Source organism: Lynx canadensis, chromosome F2 (assembly GCF_007474595.2).
Source record: "Lynx canadensis isolate LIC74 chromosome F2, mLynCan4.pri.v2, whole genome shotgun sequence".
Lineage (NCBI taxonomy): Eukaryota > Metazoa > Chordata > Mammalia > Carnivora > Felidae > Lynx > Lynx canadensis.
Genome location: NC_044320.2, coordinates 41,878,774 through 41,894,845, shown reverse-complemented (window position 1 = coordinate 41,894,845; position 16,072 = coordinate 41,878,774). Strand labels below are relative to the sequence as shown.

The following is a 16,072-nucleotide window of genomic DNA, read 5'->3' as shown; positions in this document are numbered from 1 at the left end:
AGTGCATTTGCTTTTTAAAAAATATTAAGTATGTGGGGCGCCTGGGTGGCTCAGTCAGTAAAGCATCCGACTTCGGCTCAGGCTATGATCTCCCGGTCCATGAGTTCAAGCCCCGTGTCAGGCTCTGTACTGACAGCTCAGAGCCTGGAGCCTGCTTTGGATTCTATGTCTCCCTCTCTCTCTGCCCCTCCCCTGCTGATGATCTGTCTCTGTCTTTCAAAAATAAATAAATGTTAAAAAAAAAAATGTTAAACATCTGAACTGAATTCAAACTGATTTTTACTGATGTGATTCTCAGATGATGTAAAAAACATCTTCATCTTTAGGTTGCATAATAGTAATAATATCTCTATGCATTTTTTTTTTCATTGCAGCTCTAGTTTCCTATGCTGTGTTGTCAGTGGCCCAAATTTCAGAAGGGAAGAGTTTGTGACCTACCTGAAGAATCAGAATGCTGGGAGGATGTAAGGGAAAAGGGAAGGAAGAGGAGACTATGACCAGGTACTGCAGTTTATTACCAGCATAAAACAGAGACTCCTACTTGAATAATTATTGAACACAGACAGCATATGAACCTTGCAAGGTGTTCTGTAATTACATAATGATCATTGTAAAAATGTTTGCTAGAATTCCACTCATGCTTATGATATTACTAAGTCTGGAACCATTGAATTTGTGATTTTCCCTTATTCTAGCTAGAGTTAAGCACTCTGGCACCTTTCAGGCCCTTTGCTTAATTAATAATTAACTACAGGCTTCTCTTCCCATCCTCCTTTTACTTCCCATCTTCCTTCTCCAAGTAGAGATGGCAGCCCCCACCACCCAAGCAACCGGAAGCAAAGTGAGGGGGTGCTGTTGCACAGGCAACATGCCTAATGCTAGGGTTTGTCCGGAAGGAGGGGAAGGAGGTGCTGGGATGTAGGATTTTCACTGTTAAAACTGGGGCAGGCCTGGCCAAATGAAGATAAGTTGGTATCTAAGGAAGCAGGGTGATACACAGAGGGGTTGTAGAGAGAGGGTGATGGAGAAAATGTGGTAAGATATTAACAACTGAGACATCTGGGCAAAGGGGGTGTAAGAGTTCTTTATATTGTTCTTGCAACTTTTTTGTAGGCTTATGACTGTTTAAAAAAACAAAAAAGTCAACAGCAAGATATCTTTTTGATGGAATGGTAAGTTTGGACTCTGTGATCAGATAAAACAGGGACTCAAATCCCTATTTTACTACTAAATAGGTGTATGATACTGGGCAAGTCACTTAACTCCTCTGAGACACTGTTTTCTCATTTATAAGGTGGGCATAGTACTGTTAATAGTACCTTTTTATTGTGTGGTTGTTATGAGGCTTAGATGAGATGGTGTGTGTGAGATACTTGGCACAGTGCCTGTTTCATAACTGATAAAGAGCCTTTATTTACGAGCTATGTCTATTGATACTTACCATATTAAAAACTAAAATTGAGAAATTAAAACAAAATTTAATTCTTGGGGCACCTGGGTGGCTCAGTCATTTAAGTGTCTGACTTCAGCTCAGGTCATGATCTCACACTTTGTGAGTTCAAGCCTTGCATTGGCCCTTGCACTGACAACATGGAGCCTGCTTTGGATCCTCTGTCTTCCTCTGTCTCTGCCCCTCCCCCACTCTCTCTCTCTCTCTCTCTCTCTCTCTCTCAAAAATAAAAATAAATATTTAAAAAATATATTTAATTCCTTTAAAAACCTCAGGGATCTAGGGATGAAGGCCAGGTTTAGGACATCCTGGAAACCCACACAATCCAAAGTGGTGGCATGGCCCAATGGAGCTGGGGATCCTGAATTCATTAAAAATAAAAATCTGTTGGGGCACCTGGGTGGCTCAGTCAGTTAAGCGTCCAACTTCGGCTCAGGTCTGATCTCACCATTTTTGAGTTCCAGCCCAAGTCAGGCTATGTGCTGACAGCTCACAGCCTGGAACCTGCTTCAAATTCTGTCTCCCTCTCTCTGGCACTCTGTGTCTCTTCTCTCTCAAAAATAAATAAACATTTTTTAAAAATTTAGATAAAAAAGTCTGTTGAATCATAATTTTGTACACCTGAAATTAACATAACAATGTGTGTTAACTACACTGGAATTAAAATAAATAAATAATGGATAATAAATAAAAATAATGAAAAAAACCATAAGCCTATTATATGTTGACATAAGTTTATACAAAATAACTTTATTTTCATTAAAAAATCTGGTAAGAAGATGGCTTTGTTTTACGCTTTTGCTAATCTCTTTCTCATGTATAGAAATCAGTGGGCTCTTATACCTGCTTTTGTACCAAACTAGTACTATATGTCCTTTTGGTAGAAATATATGAAGAAAATCCAGCTTCACATAGATAGGTAGTTGAAAAAGGAATATTTTTGGGTGCCTGCCTGGTTTAGTTGGTAGAGCGTGCAACTCTTGACGGTGGGATCATGAGTTCGAGCTCCATGTTGAACACAGAACTTACTTAAAACTTTTTTTTGAAAATGGACTCTCATTAAGAGTCTTTTCAGATAATTGTGGATTTTCTTGACACTACACCAAAACTCAAGAAAAGTGGTTTCTTGGCTTAGTCAGTTAAGCATCCAACTCTTGATTTTGGCTCAGGTCATGATCTCATGGTTTGTGGGTTTGAGCTCTCAGCCCAGAGCCTGCCTGGGATTCTCTCTCTTCCTCTCTCTGCCCCTCCTTGTATGTGTGTCTCTCTCAAATAAATAAACATTAAAAAAAAAAAAAAAAAGGTTAGTTGCAGTTTGGAATCTGCAATCATGTCAGTTAACTTTTCAAACTGTGCTTATTGATTGTTGATGAGCCTGAATATTTCATTCAGTGTTTATCTGGGATTCATATATCTTCTTTTATAGATTGCATTTTCCTGACCTCAGCCCAGTTTTCTATTGGACTGGGTTTTTGTTTTTGGGGTTTTTTGTTTTTTGTTTGTTTTTTTTTTTGGTCTTTTCTTAGAGAGGTATATATTTGGTGCATGGGGTAAGATTTCAGTCTCTGAGGTCATTCTGCTTAAATTCATGCTTAGCATCCGGCACTTAATAGCTATGTGACCTTGGGAACTGTTTTATTTATTTTTTTTTTAATTTTTTTTTTCAACGTTTATTTATTTTTGGGACAGAGAGAGACAGAGCATGAACGGGGGAGGGGCAGAGAGAGAGGGAGACACAGAATCGGAAACAGGCTCCAGGCTCTGAGCCATCAGCCCAGAGCCCGACGCGGGGCTCGAACTCCCGGACCGCGAGATCGTGACCTGGCTGAAGTCGGACGCTTAACCGACTGCGCCACCCAGGCGCCCCGGGAACTGTTTTAAAAAATATCTCTGTGCCTGTTTTATCACCTGAAAAAGAAGATGATAATGAAACCCATCTCACAGGGCTTGAATAAGAGAATATGCATATTAGGGACTGAATGTTTGTGCTCCCGCCATTCATATGTTGAAATGTTGAAACTCTACCACCTAACCTGATGGTATTAGTAGGCAGGACCTTTATTTGGGAAATAATTAGGATTAGATGAGTTCATCTGATTGAGATGAGTGAGTGAGATTAGTGCCCTTCTGAAAGAACTTGCTCCCTTTCTGATTTGTCAATTGAGGATACCATGAGAAATTGGTAGTCTACACTCCAGAAGAGGGATGTTACTAGAACTTAACCATATTGGCACCCTGATCTTGGACTCTGAGTCTCTAGAACTGTGAGAAATACATTTCTGTTGTTTACAAGCCATTCAGTTTGTGGTATTTTGTTATAGCAGCCTGGATAGACTAAGACAATGCATAAATCAGTGTCCACATATAGTGAGTTCACAAATGAGCAGGTGATGCTCTTAGATTTTTTTTTCCTATATACTAGTTATCTAAAATTCAGTACCCTCTGGACATTTCCATTCTGACACCCCACAAGTGATGCATATTCAAACATTTCCAACATGAATTTCAAACCTGTCCCTTAGCTATCCACTATACTGATAAAGGATCGAGACATAGGTAATCTACCCTTTTCACTGGAGTGGAGAACATGGGATCCATCCTTTCTCCCCTCATCTTTTTATGCCTAAGTGAGTAAAATACACCAAATCTTCCATGAAAATAACTTTTTAATCTCCCTATTGGTATCTTCTTAGTCTTCAGGCTTTTATTAGTCTAATACATGATTTCTTTAGAGGCTAGGACAGAATTGCAGGAGTTGGGGGGGAGTGACCCATGGATGGCTTCTATAGTGAGAAGAGGGCAAGGCACAGGACCCAGGGAACACTAAAATGAAAGAGGAGACGCAGCACACAGCCCAGAAAGAGGACTGAGCAGGAAGAGAATAAGGCAATGATTGCCACTGAAGCATTTGGATTTACTTTCACTTAGGGAGGAGTTACTTCCATTTATTTTTCTTAAAACTTGTGAATGCCTTCCTTCTTCATTCTGGAAAAGACCATAAGTGATTGATCTTGTACTTGCTATCTATCCTATGGTGGAAGCAGCCTGGGTACAACTGAAAGTTCATCAAAGCTGTGGTTTAGTCCCTTCTTTGTTGGGAAATCTTGGGCAAATGATAACTCTGAAACCTCAGTTTCTTCATTGGTTAAAAGGTGTGTAATGAGTTTGTTTATGGGAGAAAATTAGACTCGTGTATGAAAATAATTTGCAAAAACAGCACTATATGAGATCAGGTAATATTTATCAATGCTTCTAGACGCCAGGCCTTGTCTAAAAAGCTGAACTAGGGGCGCCTGGGTGGCGCAGTCGGTTAAGCGTCCGACTTCAGCCAGGTCACGATCTCGCGGTCCGTGAGTTCGAGCCCCGCGTCGGGCTCTGGGCTGATGGCTCAGAGCCTGGAGCCTGTTTCCGATTCTGTGTCTCCCTCTCTCTCTGCCCCTCGCCCGTTCATGCTCTGTCTCTCTCTGTCCCAAAAATAAATAAACGTTGAAAAAAAAATTTAAAAAAAAAATAATAAAAAGCTGAACTATATTAATTCATTTACCTGTATTATCTCAAGCTCCGCCTTGAATTTTCTTATCAATCCCAAGATAAAGCACAAATATGGAAACAAAGGTCCAGCGAGGTTAAATAGCTTAACCTAGAGTCCACACTCTTAGGGCGTGTGCACCATCTTTGAATACACTTTTTCCTCTTTTAATTGGTAATTAAAAAACACAAGAATATTACAAAATGGAGGTAAAAGTAAAATGGGGTTAACAATATCCCTAGCTGGTATATCAAAAGGATTAATTAGGCGCTAAATATTGAGAGATGACCCTGAAAAATAACAGGAAAGCTGGGCCATCATTCTCATCCTTCGAGGAAGGGGATTGGGGCGCAGGTGCCCAAGACAGCAGGGCGCCTCCGCCTAGAGGACCTAAGTGCAAAGAAATCTAGAAAATGGAAATAGGGAAATTAAAGCACCGAAGAAGACGAGCTTTGTCTGGATCACGTTTAAACATGTAGTGTTCGCTGTCTTTTATGAGAACATCGAGGTCCACTGTAATCGTAGATGAGACTGTTCCATTTTCTCGCTGAGAATCCCCCAGGAAAAGGGGAAACGCCACTGGCGATCCAGCTTCTTTGCTAGACGTCTCCTATGGCAACCAGGACGAGGCGTTATTTACGGATTGGCCCCGCCCTCTTTCTCTACAAATCGAACAACGATTGGTCCGGAGGCGCGGCGCTGGCGCAGGGAGGCGGACTTAGGTCCCTCAGCTCAGGCTGGGCCCCGCCGCCATTTTGGGTTGTGTGGGTTTCCGAGACGCTCTGAGCTGGGCCTCGCCCGCTGAGGTTCCGCAAATCGCCGGCCCGTGGTTCGCGTCCGAGTGTCAGGTTGGAGCCGGGAAGCGTCCCTGGGGGTACCGGCGGCGGGGGCAGGATGAGCGCGGAGGCGGCGGACCGGGAGGCAGCCACCTCCAGCCGGCCCTGCACCCCGCCGCAGACCTGCTGGTTCGAGTTCCTGCTAGAGGAGTCGCTGCTGGAGAAACATCTGCGCAAGCCCTGCCCGGGTAAGCGCGGCGCCTACACCCGGAGGGAAGCGGGACCCGTCCACCGGCACCTGGCTGGCCGGGCTCTCAGGACCCGCGCCTCCTCGGCCACATAGCTGGGGGCCCAGGAGGCGCGAATTCGAGCCAAGCTCTGGCGGGGTTCCCTCGCTAAACATTAAGCATCCCAGTGCGGGGGCACCGCCGAGAAGGGTTTAAAAACGCAAAACAAAGGCCCTCCCGCTTCCCTCCCCTTTGGTCCTTTTACCGTTTGCGGTTTTAGCTCCTTCGAGGTGGTCTTGTGAGATTGAGTGCGTCGGGGAGGCTGGATTTGACACACCCCTACAGAACTCCGGGCTGTGATCAATTTAGAGACGGAGAGTAATTGCTGTTCTAGTGCTGATCCTGATGCTAATTCTTTATATTTTAGGTTCTTATTTAAATGTTTTGTTTCTCAACGAGGGGATTTTACCGACTCCTAATTATTTTTTTCCCCCAAGTTGGTCTATAAATTAAAAGGAGAAAACCTCCGAGAGCAGGGAATGTTATACATTTGTAACATGGTTGTTTAATGATGATCATGATTAATATCCCAATTAGTGGGTGCTGTTAGAGAAGGAGAGAAACGGCAGGCATTTCTGGAAAGAGGTACTGGTATGACCAGGTAAGTTTCTTGAATAGTATTTTGCTGATACAGTTCAAATCCAGATGTAGCTTGTTGAATCTATGTTAGCCTTAACTGATGGAGACAACTGTGGGAGAAGTTAGTGGTTTCATTCAAGCAGTTTTACCACCTGTATGATGTTATGTTCTTTTAATTCTTTGCTTTTCATATTTATTGAATGTTCTGGGTGCCATGCTTAATACTTCACATCTGTTATCTCATTTAATTCGGTGTTCATAATCACAGGTAGGTGGTGGTATTCTCTATTTGCATTGATGGAAACAGGTGCAGAGAGGTAATTTGATGCAGGTCGCACTAATTGTTAAAACAGTAATTCCAAAGATGACATCTCTGTTCTCTTTCCTCTAATTGATATTGGTTATTTGCTAAACTGGAAATCTATAGTCATCATGTTCTTACTTCTAAAGTGTTTTCTTCTTCATGATTCTGTTAACCCTTTCTCCTTACGTACCACCCTTCCTCCTTACTTACCACCCTTCCTGATCTTTCATGTAATCCCTAGGCACTCTTATAAATCATATTCCTTAGTCATCATAACTACACAGCTGTTGGGATTTTTTTTTGTGGCCAAAAGCCAGTATAGTGAAACCTTTCGCATCTTTGTAATTGAAAGTTAAAGTTAAATTTATTTTCTTTTAAACCCTAGATCCTGCACCAGTTCAACTTATTGTTCAGTTTTTGGAACAGGCTTCCAAACCTTCAGTAAATGAACAAAACCAGGTGCAGCCTCCACCTGATAACAAGAGAAATCGTATTTTAAAGCTACTTGCTCTTAAAGTTGCTGCACATCTGAAGTGGGACTTAGACATATTAGAGAAAAGGTATACAAGATTTAAAAGAAATTTATTTTGAAATACTATTTAGATTTTTTGTTTTATTTTTATATATGCTTTTCTGATACCAGCCCTTAAAATGCAACTTATATTTCTGTATGTTCCTGGTAATATATGCACCTGTTTTTCAAAAGGTATAAAAAAGTATTTGAATGTTATGTGAATTTAAATCACCTTTTCATTTTTTTGTTTGTTTATTTTTGAGAGAGAGCGCACAAGCAGGGGAGGCTCAGAGAGAGACGGAGTCAGAATCTGAAGCAGGCTCCAGGCTCCGAGCTGTCAGCACAGAGCCTGATGTGGGGCTCGATCCCATGACGCTGGGACCGTGACCTGAGCCAAAATCGAGTTGGATGCTCAACACACTGAGCCATCCAAGCACCCCCTCACAATTTTAAAAGAACTCCTTGTAAGGGCATCTGGGTGGCTCAGATGGTTAAGCATCTGACTCTTGATCTCAGCTCAGGTCTTGGTTTTAGGGTCATGAGTTCAAGCCACACATTGGGCTCCACATTGGGCATGGAGCCTACTTAAAAAAACAAAAAAAAGTACCTCGTAAAATTCAGAAATCAGAAATAATAGAGGAGGGAGACAAGTACTTTTAACATTTTTGTGTAGTTTTTGTTGTTTTTCTATTTTTTAGAAGTACTCTTTATACCCACTGTGGGGTCCAAACTCCTAACCCTGAGATCGGTAGTTGGATGCTCTACTGACAGCCAGCCAGGCATCCTTCTTCCTATATTTTTAAACAAAGTTGTGATCATACCCTAACCTGTATACACTGTTGTGATTTCTTTGTTTCTTTTTTTCCCATATAACAGTAACATGAACATTTCCCCATTTTGTTTTTTGGAGATAATTCCATCATGTGGATAATTGATTAACTGTCTTCCATTGATGTTTAGTTTGTTTCTACTTTTTAATTTTAATAAATCACAGAGCCTTAAATACCTTTGTCATTAAATTTCATCTGAGTTTTTGGTTACATCCTTAGTACAGATTATTAAGTTGCTGACTCAGGTGGTATAAACATTTTTAAATCCCATGATGTATACTGCCAGATTGCATTCCAAGAGAGTTGTACTAGTTCACGTTCTCACTGGTAGTGTTTAAACACTTTGTTTTCACCACCCTTCTCCAGATTAAAGAATTCTTTAAGGTGAGGCTATACATTAATAGACTTGAGGCCTGTCAAGAGGTAGTAATGTGGACCCAAAAAGTATGATGTAAATGATGCAGTTGGAAATTGAACACTGGGGTATTTGCTAAGCAACTGAAAACTTTTTGTAAGGTATTTAAAACTTTTTTAATGTTTATTTTTGAGAAAGAATGTGTGTGTGGGGGGGGGGGGGGCAGATAGAGAGGACAGGATCTGAAGCTGGCTCTGTGCTGACAGCAGACAGCCCGATGCAGGGCTTGAACGCATAAACCTTGAGATCATGACCTGAGCTGAAGTTGGACGCTTAACCAACTGAGCCACCCAGATGCCCCATAAGACTTTCTAAGTTTATTTTTACTTATTTTTTTGAGAGAGAGAACAAGCAGAGGAGAGAGAGAGAGAAAGGGACAGAGGATCTGAAGCAGGTTCTGTGCTGACAGCAGAGAGCCCTGTGTGGGGCTTGAACTCATAAACTGTGATATCATGATCTGTGCTGAAGTCAGAAGCTTAACTGAGCTACCCAGGCACCCCCAACTGAAATATATTTAGATGTGAAATTAATACAGTGACTATATTGAGTTAATGTTTTAAAAGTTTTATTTAAGTAAACTCTACACCCAACGTGGGGCTCAAACTCACAACCCCAAGATCAAGTTGCATGCCCTTCTGACTGAGCCAGCCAAGTGCCACTGTTGAATTAATTTTTTGAGATCAATTCTGAAACACGGAAGAAATGATTTAATGTTAAAAATTTGCTTTATGATAGTATGGGAAGGGGAGGAAGTGAGCAAGAGTAGAGATGAAAGCATATTAGCCATCAGTCCATAATTGTTGAAACTAGATGATGGGCACATGGGGGTTCATTATATTCTGACTGCTTTTGTGTATGTTTAAGTTGTTTTCATAAAGAAAATTTTAAAAATCTTTAAAAACGTAGTATTTTTTTAAAGGTTCATTTGGAGGCAGAGAGGGAGCGAGAATCCCAAGCAGGCAATGCAGGGCTTGATCTCATGAACCATGCTTGAGATCATGACCTGAGCTGAAATCAGGAGTTGGATGCTTAACCAACTGAGCCACCCAGGCACCCCTGAAATTTAATATTTTCATACAAGTTGTTGAGACAGATTAATAAAATAGCCTCAGATTTAGTCCTTTAACAATGTAATTATTTTCAGTGAAAATACTGAATTGTGTATTTTATGCTTCTTATGCAGATGTGTACCTTTTGTTTCTTTAAGTTTGTCTGTTCCAGTATTGAATATGCTGCTAAATGAACTGCTGTGCATCAGTAAAGTTCCTCCTGGGACAAAGCATGTGGATATGGATCTGGCCACTTTACCTCCGACCACTGCCATGGCTATCCTTCTCTACAATAGATGGTAAATTTTTTCATAGACCTCAAATGTGTTGGGCAGCCTGTGTGTAATTGCCCTCTGGCTTTCAGGGATGTGCTTTTAAGGCTCCCCTATACCCTGGAGAGCTCTTGGAGGATCTTGGAAACTGGGAGTCTGATGGTAGAGAAAATTATGACTGCATATATGAGAAAAGCATTCTGATAAAAATGTGGATGATTTATGAAGGTTTTATTACATATCGAATAAAAGTTCAGCTAATTAATAATAACAAATGTTCTAAGTAGTACTTAAAAAATAATTTAAGTGACATTTGCAATGTGTTAAATTTTCTTTTTCTTGTCTGTTCTTCAGGGCAATTAGGACAATTGTTCAAAGCAGTTTTCCTGTCAAGCAGGCCAAACCTGGACCTCCTCAGTTAAGTGTGTAAGTCGGCAGATGGGACCCTTGGTTGACACTTTTTGTCATCAGAATTAAAAAAATTTTGGGGCGCCTGGGTGGCACAGTCGGTTAAGCGTCCGACTTCAGCCAGGTCACGATCTCGCGGTCTGGGAGTTCGAGCCCCGCGTCAGGCTCTGGGCTGATGGCTCAGAGCCTGGAGCCTGTTTCCGATTCTGTGTCTCCCTCTCTTTCTGCCTCTCCCCCGTTCATGCTGTGTCTCTCTCTGTCCCAAAAATAAATAAACGTTGAAAAAAAAAAAAAAAAGAATTAAAAAAATTTTATTTGCATGTTTCTAATAACCTCTGGTACCAGAAGAGTAGAGTTAGAGGAGGGCACAAGGCCTACGTGCAGGTAGGTTTGGGGAGTTAGAAGGGTGACAGAATCAGGCAGTGCTCTGGATATCTATAGTAGAGAGCTCTGGAAAAAGGAATGCATTGTGACTTGTGCCTTTCATCTTAGTGTTAATTCCCCTGCTCCAAAGTATTAAGATTTTTTTCATTTAATTAAATTTACATGAAGTTATATTTGTTCTGTATGTAGGGAAATTGTTTTAATATGTAAAATTAGTTTAGAATACGAAAAATTACCAGAGTTATCATCTGTGGAGTTTTAAACCTAATTCTTACAATTTTTTTTAATGTTTATTTTTGAGAGCGCACGGGCAGGGGAGGGGCAGAGACAGAGAAGGAGACACAGAATTTGAAGTAGGCTCCAGGCTCTGAGCTTCAGCACAGAGTCTCACATGGGGCTCAAATCTGTGGACCACGAGGACGTGACCTGAGCCAAAGTTGGATGCTTAACCAACTGAGCCACTCAGGCACCCCTAAACCTAACTCTTACATTCTAGGTTAGTAGCTTACCCAGATTTGGAGCTAGAGAGCATAGTTTCTAACTTGATAGAAATGAGCTTTTGCTGCCAATAAGGTTTAGTCTTAAATCGAGGGTTTTGTTTTTGTTTTTTCAACACAAAGAAAATGAAAAAATAATGGTAAATGAACATCATAATTGAGTTTTTGTTTTTTCAAGAGTGAAAAGAAGTAGTATTACCATTTTTGTTTAAATTCTGCCTCATTTTGAAGAATGATGCTCTAAAGTTTAGAATTTTTAGTCTTGAAAAATGTTAAATACTTCTCAATCTTTTCTCTTTTAGCATGAATCAGATGCAACAGGAGAAAGAACTAACAGAAAATATTTTGAAAGTAGTGAGTATCAGCATCAGTTACACATTTTGGGGTGCATTCAGAGCATGTTCACATGCTTCCTCTAACCTTAGATATGCAAGAGTTGGCAGGGTCTGGAAGCAGTGATGTATAGGTTTTTATTGTTGGAACATAGTTTGGTAACAATTGTAAATCATACAGCTTTTCAGTGTAGTGCTTTACCACCAATTCTGTTGTCCAATTTTTATACTTTAGCAGATAAGAGAAATCACAGTTACAGATGATATCTTCATATTTTTTCCCCAAAATTTTATAATTAACATAGATTTTATTTTATTTTTCTTTACAACAAAGACTTCATTTTATATTATGTTATTTTATTTTATTTTATTTTATGTTATTTTATGTTATTTTATTTTATGTTATTTTATGTTCTGTTGTTTTATGTTATGTGATTTTGTTATTTTACTTTATGTTATTTTATGTTATGTTTTATTTTACTTTATGTTTTATTTTACGTTATTTTATGTTATGTTATCTTATGTTATTTTATCTTATTTTGTTATTTTATGTTGTTATTTTATGTTGTTATTTTATGTTGTTATTTTATGTTATGTTATTTTATGTTATGTTATTTTATGTTATGTTATGTTATGTTTTATTTTGTTATGTTATTTTATGTTATGTTATTCTATTTTATGTTATTTTATTTTATTTTATGTTATTTTATTTTTTTATTTTATGAAATTTATTGTCAAATTGGTTTCCATACAACACCCAGTGCTCATCCCAGCAGGTGCCCTCCTCCACGCCCATCAGCCACTTTCCCCTCCCCCCCCCCACATGTATTATATTTTAAAATTACTTTTGCAGGGGCGCCTGGGTGGCTCAGTCGGTTGAGTGTCCAACTTCGGCTCAGGTCATGATCTCCTGGTCTGTGAGTTCGAGCCCCGCATCAGGCTCTGCGCTGACAGCTCAGAACCTGGAGCCTGCTTCCGATTCTGTGTCTCCCTGTCTCTCTGCCCCTCCACCACGCGTCCTGTCTCTCAAAAACTAAATAAACATAAAAAAAATTTTTTTTAAATTACTTTGCAGTCACAAAAATACAGTAGTTATTGTTTAAAATAATTTTTTTTAAGTTAACTTGTTTTGAGAGAGAAAGTGTGAGCAACGGAGGGGCAGAGAGAGGGAGATAGAGAATCCCATGCAGGCTCCATGCTGTCAGCGCAGAGCCTCACACAGGGCTTGATCTCATAAACCCAAAAGATTATGACCTGAGCCAAAACCGGGAGTTGGACGCCCAACCGACTGAGACACCCAGGCACCCCTGTAGCAGTTATTTTTTTAATGTAGTTAATATAAAAGTGGAAATGTGGCAGTTTCCATAATTTAAAAATGATCTCTGTAATTCCATGACACCTACAGTGCACCAGAAACACTGTGTAAAGTCTAGTGGCTGGGAGAGGAGAGAAACATTCTATATTTATATAAAGTTAATGTGCTGTAGTATTTTGAATGCTTATTTATATTTTTTGTGAGACATAGAGCAAGTGGAGGGGCAGAGAGAGAGGGAGAGAGCCTCTGTCAGCACAGAGCCTGATGCAGGGCTTGACTCACAACCACAAGATCATGGCCTGAGCTATAATCAAGAGTCCAGGACCCTTAACCGACTGAGCCACCGAGGCGCCCCATTATGCTGTAGTATTTTGAATGTGGAGAAAAAAAACCCTGCATCATTTTATTTTTGTTACTAGTGCCTACTAAAACGGTGGCTGACACATTGATGCATATAAACATTTCTTGAATAAATCAGTGGAAGCAAATCTTTAGAGCACTTTTATCTTTTTTTTGTAAAAAAATAAATAAATAAAAAGGTACCTTTTCTACTTTGTATTTTCTAATTTCTAAATAGGAACTTTTACTGTATTTTTAAAAATTTAACTATTTCAACAGATTTAATTGCACTCTTGCTGTGTTAAATTTTTTTAATAGCTTAGTACACCAAGTTATTGAGTGTCCTGTGTATATATTTTGGTTAGTTTTCTGTGATGTTTGTATTTTAATAATTTGTTTATTGAATTTTTGTAGCTAAAAGAGCAAGCTTCTGATTCTATTTTGGTACTAGAGGCAGCCCTTAAATTAGACAAGGATCTTTATGTCCACACAATGAGAACACTAGATTTGTTGGCAATGGAGCCAGGCATGGTAAATGGAGAAACTGAGAGTTCTACTGCTGGATTGAAAATCAGAACTGAGGAGATGCAGTGCCAGGTACTTATTTCAGTATTCAATCAATGCATGGCAAAGTTTTAGAAAATCTTACATGAGGTCATTCTAGTATTTTTAATTAGAATTCCTCCCTTTGTCTTTTTGATTTTTGACTTAAGATGCTATTAAAATTTTGACTCATAATTAATTTGTAAATTTTATGACTTCACTTGAAATTTTCCTGAAAGGAATGGAAGGGAAATTCCATTTGATTTATGGTCTCTGAGATAGTTTCCCAATTGTGTTTAAGAAACAGACTCTGAATACTGAGAATGCAGTGAGTGTGTAAACAATTCTACAGTTCATTCATATTGTTAGATAATTAAACCAAAAAAAACCCTGAACCCCAAAACAGATACTATGCTAGACTTTGAAAAATGTTGGCCCCTAGAGAAAATAACTAGTTTTTCAAGGGTCTTCATTGAAGGTGGTTCTGTAACTCTGGGCTCTAGTTCCTTTGACAGCTTTCAGTTGATATTGTTGTGAGATACTGCGTATTTGTGTTGTCTTTTTTTCCGCTGGATTGTAAACTCTCTGAGATCTCTCTCTTTTTTAACGTGTATATTACATCTTCCTCACTTTTTAGCAGAGAAACTTAGGTATAACAAATTTTAAAATATTCAAAAACTGCGTAAAAAGGGCCACGAAAATAGTGTGTTTTATATTCTGTATTCTCTTCTTTGTGGGAGTTGGCGCGTCATGCTCTGTTTTTAAACAGGCAGTTCTTTTTTTAAGTAAATTAATTAATTAAAGTAAATTCTGCCCCCAAAGTGGGGCTTGAGCTCACAACCCTGAGATCAAGAGTCACGTGTTCTACCGACTAAGCCAGCCAAGCACCCCTTGCGTGATTTCTTTTTTTTAAGTGTATTTATTTCTTTTGAGAGTGCACGTGTAGGAGAGGGGCAGGTGAGAGAAAGAGAATTCCAATCAGCTCTGCGCTGATAGCACAGATCCTGTTGTGGGGCTCGATTCCACAGACTGTGAGTTCATGACTTGAGCCACAATCAAGAGTAGGACGCTTAGCTGACTGAGCCGTCCAGGCACCTGCTGATTTCTTCAGTCACTGTTTCCCATTCCTGAAATGGGCAGAAGTAGCTATGACAACGTGTTGGGAGGTGCCTTTTCAGATTAGCTGGTTGTAGAGTTGAAGATAATCATTTTTTCAGTACCTGATGAGATGGCAGTCACAGTTGGAATAGGAGTAATGAGGATTGACAATTGGGAACATCTTTAAATAGTAGTGAAACTTACATATAAGAGGGTTTATGGTACTATATTGTAGTCACAGAGTCTATTTAAAAATAATTGGTAATGTTTCTGATTTTCACGATCTAGTGGGTGATACAATCTGAAAAACAAAACAGCTGTTAATAAAACATGTCAGTGTGCTAGGTAAACTATCAAATACTTTCTTAATTATATAGCTGAGTCCTAATTCTGTGCCTTGAATGGCAAATTAGCAGCAATACTTATTTCCCAGCACATTAATATTTAAAGCACATTCTTTACATTACTAAAATTTACCTGATTCTAAAGGAAAATCTTTAAATTCTTTTCCCAGTAAAAGCAAAAATATTTGCTGTCAGGGCAACTTTGTTATCAGGCTTTTTGTTTGTTTTAACTTATTAACTACCTCTTAATTATAGAATTTAAACTTGTTTTATGTATTTATGTGGGGCTCAAACTCATACCCTGAGATCAGGAGTTACATGCTGTATGGAGCCAGCTGGGCATGCCTAGAATTTAAACTTGTTTTAATGGGGGTGCTTGGCTGGCTCAGTTGGTAAAGCATTTGACTCTTGATCTCAGAGTTGTAAGTTGGAGGCCCACTTTGGGTATAGAGATTTCTTAAAAAAGAAATCTGAAAAAAAAAAAAAACAACAAAAAAACCCCCTTGTTTTAATGTTAGTATAGTGATACTTGAAAATACCTTTTTGGTATCTTGTACTGTCTGCCTGGAAAGGGGAATTACATGTAACTGTAATGTCTGTGTGTGTATAAATACCTGTATATCCTTTTTCTGTCTTTCTTTCTCTTTGTCTTTCTTTTCTTCTCTTTTCTCTTTTCTCTTTTCTCTTTTCTCTTTTCTTTCTCTTTTCCTTTCCTGTCCTTCCTTCCTTCCCTTCCCTTCCCTTCCCTCCCTTCCCTTCCCCCCCTTCCCTTCCCCCCCCTTCCCTTCCCCCCTTCTTCCCCTTCCC

At 39.4% G+C, this 16,072-nt stretch overlaps 1 protein-coding gene across 4 annotated transcripts in view; it reads left to right on the top strand.

The window, feature by feature from the left end:
- Positions 1-5,732: 5,732 nt before the first annotated feature.
- INTS8 (integrator complex subunit 8) overlaps positions 5,733-16,072 on the top strand; it is a 54,884-nt gene continuing 44,544 nt past the window's right edge. For 2 of the 4 annotated variants that reach the window (XM_030303716.1, XM_030303714.1), the window contains exons 1-6: positions 5,733-6,003; positions 7,311-7,485; positions 9,868-10,032; positions 10,360-10,431; positions 11,597-11,648; positions 13,695-13,877. In XM_030303716.1, coding sequence (XP_030159576.1) covers positions 5,874-6,003; positions 7,311-7,485; positions 9,868-10,032; positions 10,360-10,431; positions 11,597-11,648; positions 13,695-13,877 — 777 coding nt within the window. In that variant the 5' untranslated portion in view covers positions 5,733-5,873. The remainder of the gene's footprint in view (positions 6,004-7,310; positions 7,486-9,867; positions 10,033-10,359; positions 10,432-11,596; positions 11,649-13,694; positions 13,878-16,072) is intronic. The other 2 variants (XM_030303715.1, XM_030303717.1) reach the window with 2 other exon arrangements.